General features: G+C 48.9%; 1 protein-coding gene across 1 annotated transcript; it reads right to left on the bottom strand.

Moving 5' to 3' along the window:
• Positions 1 to 4,959: 4,959 nt before the first annotated feature.
• LOC105530815 (cystatin-9) lies at positions 4,960 to 7,277 on the bottom strand. Its single transcript, XM_011968503.1, has 2 exons — positions 7,023 to 7,277; positions 4,960 to 5,184 (listed from the first exon to the last, which is right to left on the bottom strand). The coding sequence occupies exons 1-2, from the start codon at positions 7,275 to 7,277 to the stop codon at positions 4,960 to 4,962; spliced, it is 480 nt and encodes a 159-aa protein (XP_011823893.1).
• Between the last annotated feature and the right edge of the window lie 6,523 nt (positions 7,278 to 13,800).

Below are 13,800 nucleotides of genomic sequence, written 5' to 3'. Positions count from 1 at the left end.
TCAGCTCACTGCAAGCTCCGCCTCCCGGGTTTACGCCATTCTCCTGCCTCAGCCTCCCGAGTAGCTGGGACTACAGGCGCCACCTCGCCCGGCTAGTTTTTGTTTTTTTTTTTTTAAGTAGAGACGGGTTTTCACCGTGTTCGCGAGGATGGTCTCCATCTCCTGACCTCGTGATCCGCCCGTCTCGGCCTCCCAAAGTGCTGGAATTACAGGCTTGAGCCACCGCGCCGGGCCGAAGTTTTCAGTTTCTAAAGTAACTAAAGACTTGACAAAAGACAACATGAAGCACAGTAAATTGTTTTGATAAGAAACATTCTTTGTTTCCTAGCTAGAATTCTTAAAAGGCTGAAAAACATCTTTCACAATTTCGCATTAGGGCAGTGCAATAATTCAAGATATCCTTGTCATTTTAACATAGGCCAAATTCTAGTGTTACATCAGTATACTTTTATGACTAATCAGTTAAATAAATTATAAATAATTTCTTTCTGATCTTATCAAACTTTATCACACATGAAATCTTTCCCAAGATTCCTTTCCACAAACCTTCTACAACTTCTTTTATATCAATTTGGTTTTGTCCTATCTGCTTTCTCTTTTCCATTGTGGAACAACCAGCCATTCTACTTTAGGTTAAAAAAAAAATACTTTTTTCTTAAAGAAAAACACATCCTTTATATCTCATAGTTTCACCTACCAAAATCTTGTCTTACTATTCTTACATATGGAGTTGTTTCTCTTATTATTTCTAGCATTAATTACTGTATGTTATATAGAACTCTTAACTACTGTTAGCTTGAATTTCTAGTGAAAACTAGGGGGTAAGCAACAGTCAATGGCCTGTTTGTTAGTGATGACAGTGGTATTGTTTTCAGGTATTTTGGATTCTTATCTATTGCACCTTGCAAATGAACAATGTTGCCAAGATTAAAACTTCCCCATGTGCATGCTGTCATCCTAAACTGTCCTTAGCAAGGTTAAATTGTTTGTCCAAAAATATAAAGGTTTGTGGTCCCTAATTATCATACATAAAATTAGCCAGTATCCCAGCAAGTGGAGTCCCAGGCTCCTTTCTTCGGAGAAATCAGTTTTCAGAAAGTACCTACCTGAGGGCTTTAACTGGTCTCAGTTCTGCTATTTATTGGCTCCAATCTGATTCTGAATGGAGACTGGCTAAGGAAATGCACAAATAAAGTTGAAGAGGTCAAAATACAAGTTTCTGGAGCTCCTATTTGAAAGGAAACTCACCCCCACTTTCCAGCTACAGCAAGACAGCACCGTGGCTCATTTGGTGCCTTTGCTGGGTAGTAGGTTTTCCTAGATGCTGCTGCAGTTTGCCTTAGGATTCCACATCTGACACTAAATTGTTAAAGAAAAACTTTAAACAAAATGAATTCAATAGAGTTTATCTGGGCAAAGAAGAATTCATGAACTTGGCAACACTCAAAACTGAAAAAGACTGAGAAAGCTTTTCTCTAGTAGCATAAACAGCAAGGTTTCACAGGCTGAACAAGGGAGCAAAGTAAAGAAATTACCTGATTGGCTTAGCTAGATGTCTACCTTATTTGAGCATGATGTACTGATAGGTGTAATGACTTCAACATTTATCTGTAGGCACTTGTAAACTTCAGAGAGACCAGAATCTCCTGATCGTGTGTTAAAACCGAAGTTTTAGCCACCCCACTTCCCAAGACACTGACCAAGTAGGTATGGGTGGGGCCAGGAAAATCGCATTTCTAACCAGCACCCAGGAAATGGTGATGTTCCCGGTCCTAGGTGTTGGCCTTATTTGGGTATCTTGTGATCAGAGGTCCCTAGTTATATAACTAACTGGCTGGCTGTTTGTGATTGATTGATGCTAGATTTTAATTTGTAAGTCAGTCATGAGAAATGCCTCCAAGTTAAGTTTTGGTTTGCTTATGAAAGAGCTCCAGGCACAAAAGCAACCTCATGATAATGACCTATTACTTGCTTTAATAGAGGACACTGTAACAATGTTTATTAAAAATTCGTAAGAAATTTTAATAAAAATATTGGGCAATAGTTTAATCTCCGAGCACATTGCCTATAAGAAAGCAATAACCATATATACACAACGATATATATAAAAGAAGTATTCATCATACCACTTTTCATAAAACAAAAAATTAGAAAAATTTAAACAATTAATTATGAAAACTGACTAAATATAAGCTCCAGCTCTGAAGAGTTGCTGTGCAGAGGGCCAGGTTGTCAGGGCCAGTGCAGCCTCTCACTTCTCCAGAGGTACCATCCTGTTGCCTGGGGTCTAGAAACTCTCCTTTTACTTTACAGTCAGGCATAGTGTTCTGACCCCTTCCCCATTTCAGCGTGCAATGAAGAAATCATTCTCAACCTCACCCCAATGCCGTTTGAGGTGAGATACTTCTCACTTGTGGTTTGGTCTGCATGTACCCGCAATGATGGCTTCTGAACCTGCACCATTCCAAGTGTGGTCTGGGGACTAGGAACAGGTCTGTCCCAGGACAGCTGGTGAGACATGCAAATTCCCTGGCCCTGCCCAGACCTAGTGGTTCAGATTCCTGGGGAATAGGGAGAATAAGAACTTGGGTTTAGGGTATTTAGAACTTGCCTTCAGGGTATTCTAGTCCCTCTGAAGTTCACAGGTAACTACAGATACATGCTGAAGGCATCTTCATGGAGAAGAAACTTAAGTCTTGTCCAGAAAGAGTAACTTTATTTAATTTTTAGCTGGAGGATGTGATGGTTTCTTTCTAGACGCCAGACTGTGGACGATAGGGGTGTATCCCGCTGGGATGCAAATGCAGAAATTCAACTCTGAATTGGGTGCCCTGAGGTTGGGAAGACTGGGACATAGACCTGCTCACTTCCATGACAGAATGTGCCCCTCAGATTTGACCTTTCCCACACCTGCAGGGCGCACCTGCTCTGCTGATGGAGCTCATTTGCACAGATCAACCCCTAAGTGAAGCTGGGGGAGATGCAGGTGCGTGGCTTGGGAGCTGGTAGCATGGTGTGTCTCAGGGGCACCAGGGTCCAGAGGAGCTCTTAGCATCTGAGACCAGTAACTATGGCCTGAGACCCAAGCAGCTCACTGCCTGTTTGTGTAAATAAACACTTATTGGAACACAACCACTCTTATATGTTTGCACATTGGCTATTGCTCCTTTCAAGATATGACAGCAATTTTGAGTAGCTGAGACACCATCTGCCCACAAAGGCCAGAATAGTTACTCTCTGGATTCTTCAGAACATTTTTTTGCCAAACCCTGGTTTAGGTGATTTGGGCAAGGTCTTAGTAGCATCTAGTCTGCCCATGCATCTCACACCGCATCCCCTGGGGGTGTGCATTCCTGAAAATCCTGCCTTTTCAGGGGATTTTTGCATCCCTGGGGATTTGTGAGAGTGCAGATGCATTTTCCAAAGGTCAGAGGCCCTGAAGTTGGGCATTTCTAAGATTCTTCCAGAAGATGCTACTGCCCCGGATGCCAGGACAGCTTTATAAGGGTGAAGCTAGAAGTCCTTCCTCTATTCACCAACCTTCCATGGACCAGGAAAGCTGTGTGAGCCTCCCCTCGAGAGCAAAGGCCACACGTGCTGAGTGGGACCCAGAGGCCCTGTCTTGCTCAATCGTGCACATTGGGTGTCCTGCAAGATCACAGACATTCTACCTCTGGCCACATGGGTCACCATCAGCCATGAGTATAGAGACAGCAGCTCAGACTTGTCTTGGTTGTGCCACGTGGAGCTGGCTCACGAGGTCCTAAGGAGGGGAGGACCCCACTGACACAGATGCAAATAGGCTGCCTTTCTGAGAGGAACTCCATCAACTGCTCAGCCCCTCCCTCCAGAACATGGCACAGGAAGCTTCTGGAAATGCGAATGTTTAATGACCTATTTTACATGAGGAACCTGGACAATGAGGAGTTTCCAAAATGCCAAGTCATAAAACCTCAGACACTTGCAAAGTAAGAGAACAAATATGCACGGAGCTGCTCAGCCACTGATGTGCAACTCCTGGGAACAGCTGGTGTCCACGGGGGAGGGGGCAGCATGAGGCCAGGCATGTGAGTGGCTTCCACTCAGGAGAGCCCCTCTGAGCAGGTCTTGTTCAGGAGTTCAAAATATGTCTTCCAGGGCATGGTTTCAATAGTGAAGAAGCAGCTGAAGGTCTGAGGGAACAAACAGGAAGAGACAGTAGGGCGGGGTTTGGGGAAGTTCCAGAATCCTGTGGCATCTGCCCTTGACACAGGTTCCATCTCCACCTTGCCCATTCCCGGGCCAGCAATCGAGCCACGTGGCTCTGGCCTTCAGGTCTAGCCTGAGCCTGAGGCCAATCCTGAACTACATCATGATTTGAGGCTCCCTCCTTAGCCAGGGTCACTTGTGCCATGCCTCCTCCTCCAGCCCATGCCCCTCAGGGAAACCCCAGGCTGTCCTGGTATGATCCCTGCACCTAAGAGCAGCAGGAGAACACTTTGTCCCATGGAAGCAGTTCCAAGACTTAGGCAATTAGTTACCTGTTTGTTAATCTTACAATAAGGGGGTTGACTAAGAACGGGAAGTTTTCCCAGAGCCAGGATTCGCTTGGAGCTCGTCCCCTAGAGCAGGATCTGCAACTCAGCAGGGCCTAGGAGCGAGGGCAGTGGGGCTTCTTCTCAGCCTCCACCACTTTGGGTCTAGGGCAGAGTAGAGAAACCCTGAGAAATGTACCCACAGACATTGTCACCATTGTCTCCAGGCTCTTTGTCAAGAAGGCAGGGAAGAATGGGGAGGAAGACCAGAGAGAAGGTCCTGAAGGCCATGTGGCCCAGGTGCAGGCAGCTGCAATGGTGTCAGAGGGCAGAGTCAGGAAACTCAGATTGGCCGGGGGCCTGAAAGTGAAGCCCTGGGCTCCCTGCCTCACTGGGCTTCCCACTAAGGCACAAGCAGGGCAGCCTGGTAGAGCCTGCTGTGGGCTCACTTGCCTTTGTCGCTCGGAATGGCTTTGCCAGCTGCTCCTGTGCCCACACCACACCCCATGCAGCATCCACAGTTGTGGACCTGAGGAAAGCTGACGCCCTGTCTTACATTGTTCAGCTCCGGGCTTTCTTGAAAAGGGCAGTTGTCAATGTCATCTTCAAATTTCCAACATACAGTTTGGGGCAGTTGCAGATTCATGGAGAACACCATCTTACCTCGCCACTGTTGGACAAAAAGAGATTAAAGTGGATGCACCGCCTTCCCGCCCCTAAGTAGCTGCTACTGAAGATGCCATTTGTGCAGGAGAGACCCCAGCACTCTACTGCATTTGAGAGCTTGCCCATGGGCCTGGCATCAGCTCACTGGAGGTAAAACCCAGGGGATCCTCTTTAGACTGAAGAGTTAAGAGCAAAAAGCAGGTGGGCATGGTGGGTCTGGGGAGGATGCAGGTTGAGCCAGGCTCCACTAACACATTCTCCACCTCCACCCACCCCCATTTCCCACGGTGAGACTCCAGCTTCACTCTCAGCAGGCATGTGATCTTGCAGCTGCATTCCCAGAGGACAGAGCCACATGTCCAGGAGGGTGTTGGATCTCCGAGAGTTTTCAGGGTAACCTGAGCCCTGGGACAGAGGGAGCCTCATCTACAGCGTGTTGTCAAAACCTTCCAACCGACCTCTACCAAGAAAAACGACACACAGTGCTCCCACTACACACAGGCACAAACCCTGGGAAAACAGCTTCAAGACACACCGTCTGCCCTATTGCAAAGTGCATGCTGAAGTTCTCCTTGCCCTCCTTCCCACTCCATTCTATTTCATTCCACTGCATAGCCTCCCTCCCACCCATCTATTCTTCCCAGCCCCCAAACTGATGCTGGGATTGCCATATCCAGGAAGCCATGTGGAAGGCTTTTAGGACTTACAGTCATTTAGGACTTATAGACCACAGTAAGGAGCTTAGATTTTATTCTAACGATATTAAGAATGGAGGCTTACACCGAGGTCTTGGAGAATCAAGCAAAGCACTGGGAAAGCAGAAGCATGAGGCCTGACCAGTCTCAATCTCTGAGACTTCCAAGGTTCCAGCATGACTCTTAGCAGACACCATTACTTGACCAGATGCCCCTTTGAGGGCTGCATCAGGCTTTTAATTCTCCTGAGAGGAGGCAGGAAATGAGCAAGGAGGAGAATTCCTCTGTACCAGCATTGCAATCCTGAGGATGGCAAAGAAGAATCCACCCCAGGAGGCAGAGAACCAGCCAGGGCGTTGCACAGAGTCTTTCCAGAGCTTAAGCTCCATGCGGCACTGGAGTCCCTCTGCCCTTCCTTCAGGCACTTGCTTCCAAGAAAGGAAGAGCAATGCTCCTCTCTCTAAACCAAAAGTGCTCCATTAGGAGGGCATTTTAACTGTTCATGCCTGAAGCCCAGATGAACTGTGCATTGCTGACCACGTTAATGATTTCATCAAAAAGGCAAGCATTTTAGGATGAAGGTCCATTGAGGAAGAGTGTAAATCAGCCTTCAGTTCATTAAGTGCAGACAGAGCAAGGAGCCCAGAGAAGGTGGAGATCAGAGAACTGACCTCTCACAGCGGCCTCTCAGGGCTGATGGTGTTCTTTATTGCCCTGAATTCTCACTGTTCTCTCTCTCTCTCTCTCTCTCTCTCTCTGTGTGTGTGTGTGTGTGTGTGTGTGTGTGTGTGTCCTTGCTTTTCCATTTTCATTTTATGACCTTGAAATATTTCTGTCTCTTTGGTTATTTTCTCTTCTTGTCAGCTTCATCTCCTTAGAAGTCCTTACTCTGAAGTCACTCTTCAGTTGTACAATGTCATAAAAATCATGAAGATTGAAAAATATATCTTGCATGTGAATAGACATTTCCCTAATTAAAAAATTTTTTTAAGTTCAATGTTTTCCAAAACTGAAACTACCATAATTAGTTATGGGCTGCCCAACTATGGCCTGCCGATGGTGAACCAAGTCTCCTAGACCAGACACCTTGGCCCCTCACTTGGGGCAGATGGAGAAGAACAGGACAGAAGAGGACGTGGTCACCAACCTTTCTGTCCATGCTATCCTCCCTCCATGAACTCAGAACGCGCAACAGCCTGTAGGCATGCTCCTCCTTGCTCTGCACGTTGAAAGTGTTCAAGGCAAACTCCACTGTGGCGAGGAACATAGGATCCTGGGTTATTTTATTATTACCACCCATTTCCTCCTCAGAACACCAGGCATAGGTCACCAGGAGCTGGAAGCCCATGAGAAGCAGTGACAGTGCCCAGGGCAGAGCCTTCCTCCTCTGTGGACTCGACATGATGCAGGCTCCAGCAGCCCCTGCCTTTGCCCTTCAGATCCGTGGTGTCCACCGGAGCCTTCCAGGACTCAGGTCTGGCCCTTAAATTCACGTGCTGGGGCAGAAACTCCTCCCTCCAGGCCTCATCTCTGTAGTTACACACTGCCTCTTCCACACGCGGCCTCTCTTCTTCCAAAGCTGTTTAAATCATCTCCTGTTCAGGGGAGAGGAACAGCACCCAGGCAGCTGGGTTGGGAAAGACCAGCAATGGGAGAGAGAGTGCCCTGAACATGAGGCCCAGCCTCAGCTGCCCCAGCACCTCCACGGGCTAAAGGGGCCCTCCACCGGGCGCCCCAGTGGAGGTCAGAGCCCGGCACAGGAACACAAGTGCAAGAGGTATGAGTGGAAGGTGAGAGCTGGACTTAGTAGTGGAGGTGGGATGGGAGAGGGAGGATGGGTAATAGGCAGGAAAGGATGGAAAGGGGTGACAGTGGACGCTAGGATCGTGGGTGAGCAGGCACAGGGCCCAGAGAAAGCGCTGGGCCTCTTGAGAGAGAGACGGGGAGCCCGGGAGGCCTGGCGCGAGGTCCTGCAGGTGTCTGCTCCCCCGAGGGTCTCAGGACGGGGGCCCCAGCCTGGGGGTCCTGGGCAGGGGTTGAGGAAACCAAGAGCAGGAGCCCCCCAACCCTGTTCTCTGCACCTCCCTGAATGCAGCTTCCCAGGCCAGGGACGCGCTGCCAAGTGCTGGTACTAGGGGCCTGGCTCCTTATGGCTGTCCCTATTCCTCAAAGGTGTTTCCAGGACGGGTGGCCGCTTGCAATTGGAGCAGTGGAGAATCAGAAAGAGGAAGAGGACCCCAGGGATGGCTGAGGTGCGCCCGTTAGGTCGTCACGGGTGCCCTCTTGTGGCCACAGCCGGCACAGCTCAGCGGCACAGTTTGTGGGTGGAGATTCAGAGCTCTCCACCAAGACCCTCCTAGCCTCCAACTCCAGCAGCAAATGGGGCTCTGAAAAGACTGAATAATGCGCTCTTCCCAGACCAGACTTCAGCTTTGTCCCTGTGAAATACGCCTTCGACGTTTATCCGCAGCTCCTTGTACACTTCAGAAGCAACCAGCATCCCCTGAAGTCATGTTAAAAAGCGAGTTCCTAGTTTCCCCACCCGAAGATTCTGACCCAGTAGCTGTGAGCAGGGCCAGGGAAGCTACATTTCTCACCAGCTTCCAGAGGATGGAGCGTTCCCGGTCTCGAAACCACACTTTGAGTGCTGCAGGGTCAGAACACTTCCTGGGAGGTGCATACAGACCAAACCACAAATAAGAAGTAACTCGACTTGAGGGACATGGAGGTCAGGGGATGAGCATGGTTTTTGTGGGGAACACGGGATGGGGAACAGGCTCAGACAGCATGCCTGGTGATAAAGAGTAAGAATTTGTTTCTAGACCCTGTGTGCAAAGAAGAAGCAACTCAATGTGACCATTCCAGGAAAGCAGCCAGATGTGCCAAAAACATCACCCGAGGTGTCTGCATCCTTTCTCTGATGGCATTGAGGTCACTGGAACTGCAGCTGAAGCGTAAGTAACGCGGTTTCTTAGCTGGAGAGTGATGGTGCACGTGGGGGTAGGAAGGGGGTGTCAGTGAGGGTGGAAATGCCTTCGTGGGTTTTGGGATGAGCAGGCCATAAGGTGCTGTGAGAACTAGAATCCTGATGCCTGGAATAGGTTGCGAGTGTCCTGAGAGAGGCCTGCAACGCCCACGGAGGTCACTCTCACCTTGTAAGGTCAGGGGCTGGTGAACTTGGGGCATCCTGCCAATTGCCAGTGAGTCCCCCACCATTCTGAGGGCAGATACCCACATGCACTCCAAGGGAGTGCCCACACTCACTCTTACATGAGCAGTGGTTTAGGGTCCTGGGCACCAGCTCCGTCCTCACTGTGCAGCCATGGAGGGGGCGGGGATCCCCACACCCAGATGTGAGACCAGGGGTATGCAGATGCCATGGACCCTTACAAGTGTGTATTTTGTAGTTGAATCCCCAGTGGCCTGGAATGGCCTCCCTTCCCAGGTGGAGAGAGACGGGAATATCAAGACATAGCCAGGTGAAGAGAAGTACATGTGGGCTCCAGGCTGTGGAGCCCCGAAGACGTCAACACGTTGCTGAGGCCAGAGTGAAACCGGAGGGCCCGGAGGGACTGGCTGGCCAGCCCACAGCCGCAGCTCACAGCTCTCTGAGGGGCTATCCCCAGGTCTCAGGTCTGAGAGGCTTTCTCTCCTGAGACCCCTTGCAAGAGTTCTATCTCACTCAGCTTCTTCCTGGACACTCGTTGGCCTGTCTGTCTCTGGGGCCACCAGGACTTGTGCGGTGCCCTGTTTGTGTTGCTGGCACCGGCACCGAACACCCATGTGGTCTCATAGGAAGGTCCCAGTAACTCCTCACTGAAATGCACCTGCTTATCCAGAAACGAGGTCCTGTATTTCTGGACTCGTTCCTTTGGATGATTAGAGAATGCTGGCAATGACCAGGACCAAGCCACTGGCCCTTTTCTGTGAAGCTGAATGTGAGGTGGCGGACCAGGGGAAGCCCAGTGACTCTTCGGGACACAGGACACTCTCCCCAGCTCCCGCAGACCCTGCAGCTGAGTGCTTTCCCCAGGGTCTGACTCATGTCCCTCACTGCCAGGCCTACTCAGCCACATGCTCTAAAGGTCCTGTGCGACCTTGCTCACTGCCTCTTTCAAGCCGGGCCAGGCTCAGTGGGGCCTGCCAGTTTCAGGATCGCCTGCTGGGCTTTGGGATCACATCTTCAGGACCCTCCCCGTTCTCCCTGCTTGGCATTTCCCAAGGAGACTCCCCAGACAAGCCAGCATTCCCGGGGGTTTCCGTGTGCTGGAAAACAAGGCCGCATCCAGGAGATCAAAGGAAGACAGCAGGGGCAGGGAGGAGCCCCGGACTCAGAGCACAGTGGTCCAGTGATTGCTGTCACAGCAGTCATCAAAGGGGCAACTCTGGGCATGGGGGCAGGGGCGGGGGCAGCTGCCTGGGAATTCCAGGGCCCTCTCCGCTCCTCCCTCCCCTCCTCCAGTTTTTCCACCTGGGGGGTTCTTCTTAGCTGTCTTCAGCTGACTTTGAGTTTTGATAATCTAACGAATTAATCTCATAGAGACTATGGCAAACTTAAACTGAGAAAGAGAAATTACAATTGAATTAAAAATGACAAAAGGGGAAATAAAAATACAAACATTACCACTAAATATATGAGGCCTAAATCAGGGGTCGCTCATACCACATGCAAATCAGAAGGCCCCTGGACTGTTTCTCCTCCCTCCTGTGGGTCCAGCAGGTCCCTCACCCTGGCTAGGTTGGGGGTGCTGCCCTGGGCCGGGGAGTTTTGCTCTGAAGAGGAAGTGCTGCCTCAGTCACCCTCAGCAGTCCTCCTGTTTGCTGGCGTCTGCGGACACACCTGCCTTCCCTCCTCAGTGGGCGTTTGCTAAGCTTCTGCTGTGCTCCCAACGGAATCCTCTCCCATCCAATGCAGCCCAGTGTTTTCTTTCCTAAGTACTTTAGTTTTTAAAAAACTTTAAGTTAATTTAAATTTAAAACAGTACAAAAATGTCATAATACCACTTCTTTTTTATTTTTAAAATTTTCTGTAGAGATGGAGTCTCACTATGTTGCCCAAGCTGGCCTCGAACTGGCCTCAAGTGATCCTCCTGCCTCAGCCTACAATTCCACTTTCACTAAGTGAAATGTAGTTTTCAACATAATAGAAACTCCAAATACCAGTGGCTTAAGTAAACTGGTGTTGCTTTCTCTTTCATGATGCTGACAAGGGCTAGAATTCTTACAAGCCTCACTCTTGCTGGGCACTGCCTCGTTGACTCATTTAAGCCTCACATAGAAACAGTCAACCAAAATGGTATATATTTTTACATTTTATGTTTTTAACATTTTGAGTAAATAATGACTGTATTTCTCACCACTTTAGGCCTTTACTCAAATCATATATGTCAGTGTCACCTGTGTTGACACTTGTGGCTCTAGCTCCTTCCTTATCAGTGTTTTGCTAAATTCTCCGGGACCTTGTCCTGATGGACTGTAGTTAATTAAGTCCTTCCTGATTTAATTGGGAATGGTGAAATAGGGTGGAGCTTGTAGGATCAGGTGCTTGTGATGATAACTAACAGACTGTGGTTAATTGAAGCATTCTCTACTGACTTGATTTTACATTGGGTTGATTCCATTCGTTTCCTCTTAAATTGGGGCTGCAATGGGCACCTTTGTCCCGGTTTTCATGTGCACCTGTGTGAGAGCTTCTCTAGGGTAGGCCAGAAAGAAAATTGCAGGCATATGAGATAGTCTCCTTTCAGCTTTATTAGGGACTGCTGTGCTGATGATTGCCTTTTCTTTTTCCTTTTTTGAGTCGAGGGGGTGGGGGGGGTCTCACTATGTTGCTTAGGCTGGTCTTGAACTCCTGGGCTCAAGTGATGCTCTCGCCTCCACCTCCCAAAGTGCTAGGATTATAGGCATGAGCCACCATATGCGGCCTGATTTCTTTCACCATATAGATTTTTCTTAAAAATTGAAGACAGTTTAATGTAACAATGTTTTGTTTAGGGTATGTGCTGTTGTATTTTTCATTTTAACAATCCTTTCCTATGCTCTTCCATGTTCTCTTTCGCCATGTTCTTTCTTTTACTTTTCATACTTAGGTGTGCGATCCAACCGGAGGCTGAGTGTGTGTGGTGTGAGGTCAGAATCCCAGGGTCGATCCTCTCCCCCACTGCCTGCGTGCACAGCTGGCTTTTCCAGCATTGACGATGGAGCAGCTCATTCTCCACCCTCTGATTCCAACAGCATTTCTATCATAGTCCCCTTTCCCCAAAAGGCTGGCTGCCTTTGAGTGTCTTTTCTATTGGACTGGCTGTATGAAGGAGGCACAGGCCTGAGCTAAGAAAGTCATTGTTTGATCTTGGCCAGGAAAGGAAGAAAAATTCTTGGGCACATCCCAGGCCTAGGCACACTTCCTGGGCCCTGCCTGCTAGAATAGATGGGTCTGTTCCCTGGTTCTAGCCCCGGACTCCCTGCCACAGCCTCCCATCCTCGGGCTGCTGCTCTCTGCTAAGATCCTCTCTTTGGGCATATGGTCTGAGTTTGGATCCCAGCTTTTCGGAAAAGCTTCATGTATTGGCCATGATTATTGATGCTACTGTTATCACAAGCACCTCACCCTGCAAGCTCACCCTCTTCCTTCATTCTTTGGAAACATGAGATTTGTTCTTGCAGGCAGCTTTTCTTCCTAGGAAGCTGAAATTACCTTTTTGATGCAGACAAGCACTTGTCCTGAAGAGTAAGGGGAGGAACCAGATGTCTATCACTGAGAGGCGGGAGTGCAGAACTGCAGACAGGATAAGTGGGGCGATCTTGACTGATTGCAAGGAAATAGTACCATTATTGGCTCCAATTGTAGAGGCTGGAGTCTTTAGATGACTTGTATGGTTTACAGACTCCACGGAAGGAGGCAAAGCAGTAGCTGAGGGGGTCTTTGGAGTTGGACACACGTGAGTTCAGGTGAATGGGGAGATGTATGGAAGGCACTGGCAGGAGGCCCAGCAGGACCAGGCCCTCCGGAGACAGTGTTTGTGCTGCTCATTCTCATCACCAGTTCTGGGGGGAACATCCCTCACAAGCCAGGCTTGTTGATAACAACCTTATCAGCAGGCAAGTGGCAGAGGAGCTGCGGAGGGACCCAAATGTCCAAACTCCCACCAGGGGTAGGCAGGCAAAAAAGAGGAGCAGACGATTCCATGGCTCGTCAGCAATTACCAGGTTGTCTGGGACAGTGTCGACAAGGCACGGAAAAGGGATTGCATTTTACTGTTTGGCTTTGAGTTTAGACTTTTGGTCCAAGTCAGGTTGGGATCAGAACTCAAGAGAGTTTCTTCTGGAGAATTAAATATAATGATTGTCTCTTCGAAAGGCTCTGACAACCAGACTCACTTTCCCAAGCTTCATTTGAAAGTGTTGAGATGCTTGGGTTCACGTCCTTGTGTTCTGCCTTGCAGCTGGGAAACCTGGTGCACGTCAGCATTCGGAAGCCCCCTTTCCTCGCCTATGGTTTTGGATCAAGTTTAGCTGAGAGATCGTATACAGTGACATTGTGTGACCTCTTACAGTATGATTTGACTGTTTGCTGTTAGAAGACCCACTATCCCCCGTCCTCATTCTAAAGTCAAAACAGCCTCTGGGCTCCTCTTTTTCTCTATTGGGAGCAAGTTTTCTTTTAACATAAAGTCAGGGATATGCGCCAAAGGTAATCATCAGCTGAGGTCCTCAAAACCTTTCATTCCAACCACTCTAATTTCTGTCACAATGGCCCCTTGTCACTGTGAGCCTTTCTGTAGAGGGTATGTGGGGCTGTCCCGCCTCTGACCACTTCATACACACTGATCACAGTGTTCTCAATACTTTTCATTTTGACACTTGGACAATGTTTACCTCTACTTCTTTGAAAACATTCTCTTTAGACTTGGCCAATTTGACAAACG

The sequence above is a fragment of the Mandrillus leucophaeus genome, unplaced genomic scaffold (assembly GCF_000951045.1).
Source record: "Mandrillus leucophaeus isolate KB7577 unplaced genomic scaffold, Mleu.le_1.0 Scaffold846, whole genome shotgun sequence".
Taxonomy (NCBI): domain Eukaryota; kingdom Metazoa; phylum Chordata; class Mammalia; order Primates; family Cercopithecidae; genus Mandrillus; species Mandrillus leucophaeus.
The sequence above is the reverse complement of the archived record's forward strand: the minus strand, read 5'-3'. Positions and strand labels throughout refer to the sequence as shown.

What these genes read in the sequence shown, in the direction of transcription:
- LOC105530815 (XM_011968503.1), bottom strand. Translation starts at nt 7,277, where the DNA reads ATGTCGAGTCCACAGAGGAGGAAGGCTCTGCCCTGGGCACTGTCACTG. An exon ending in AGGATAGCATGGACAGAAAG is followed by an intron (nt 5,185 to 7,022) that starts GTTGGTGACCAC and finishes TTTGTCCAACAG; the next exon opens with TGGCGAGGTAAGATGGTGTT.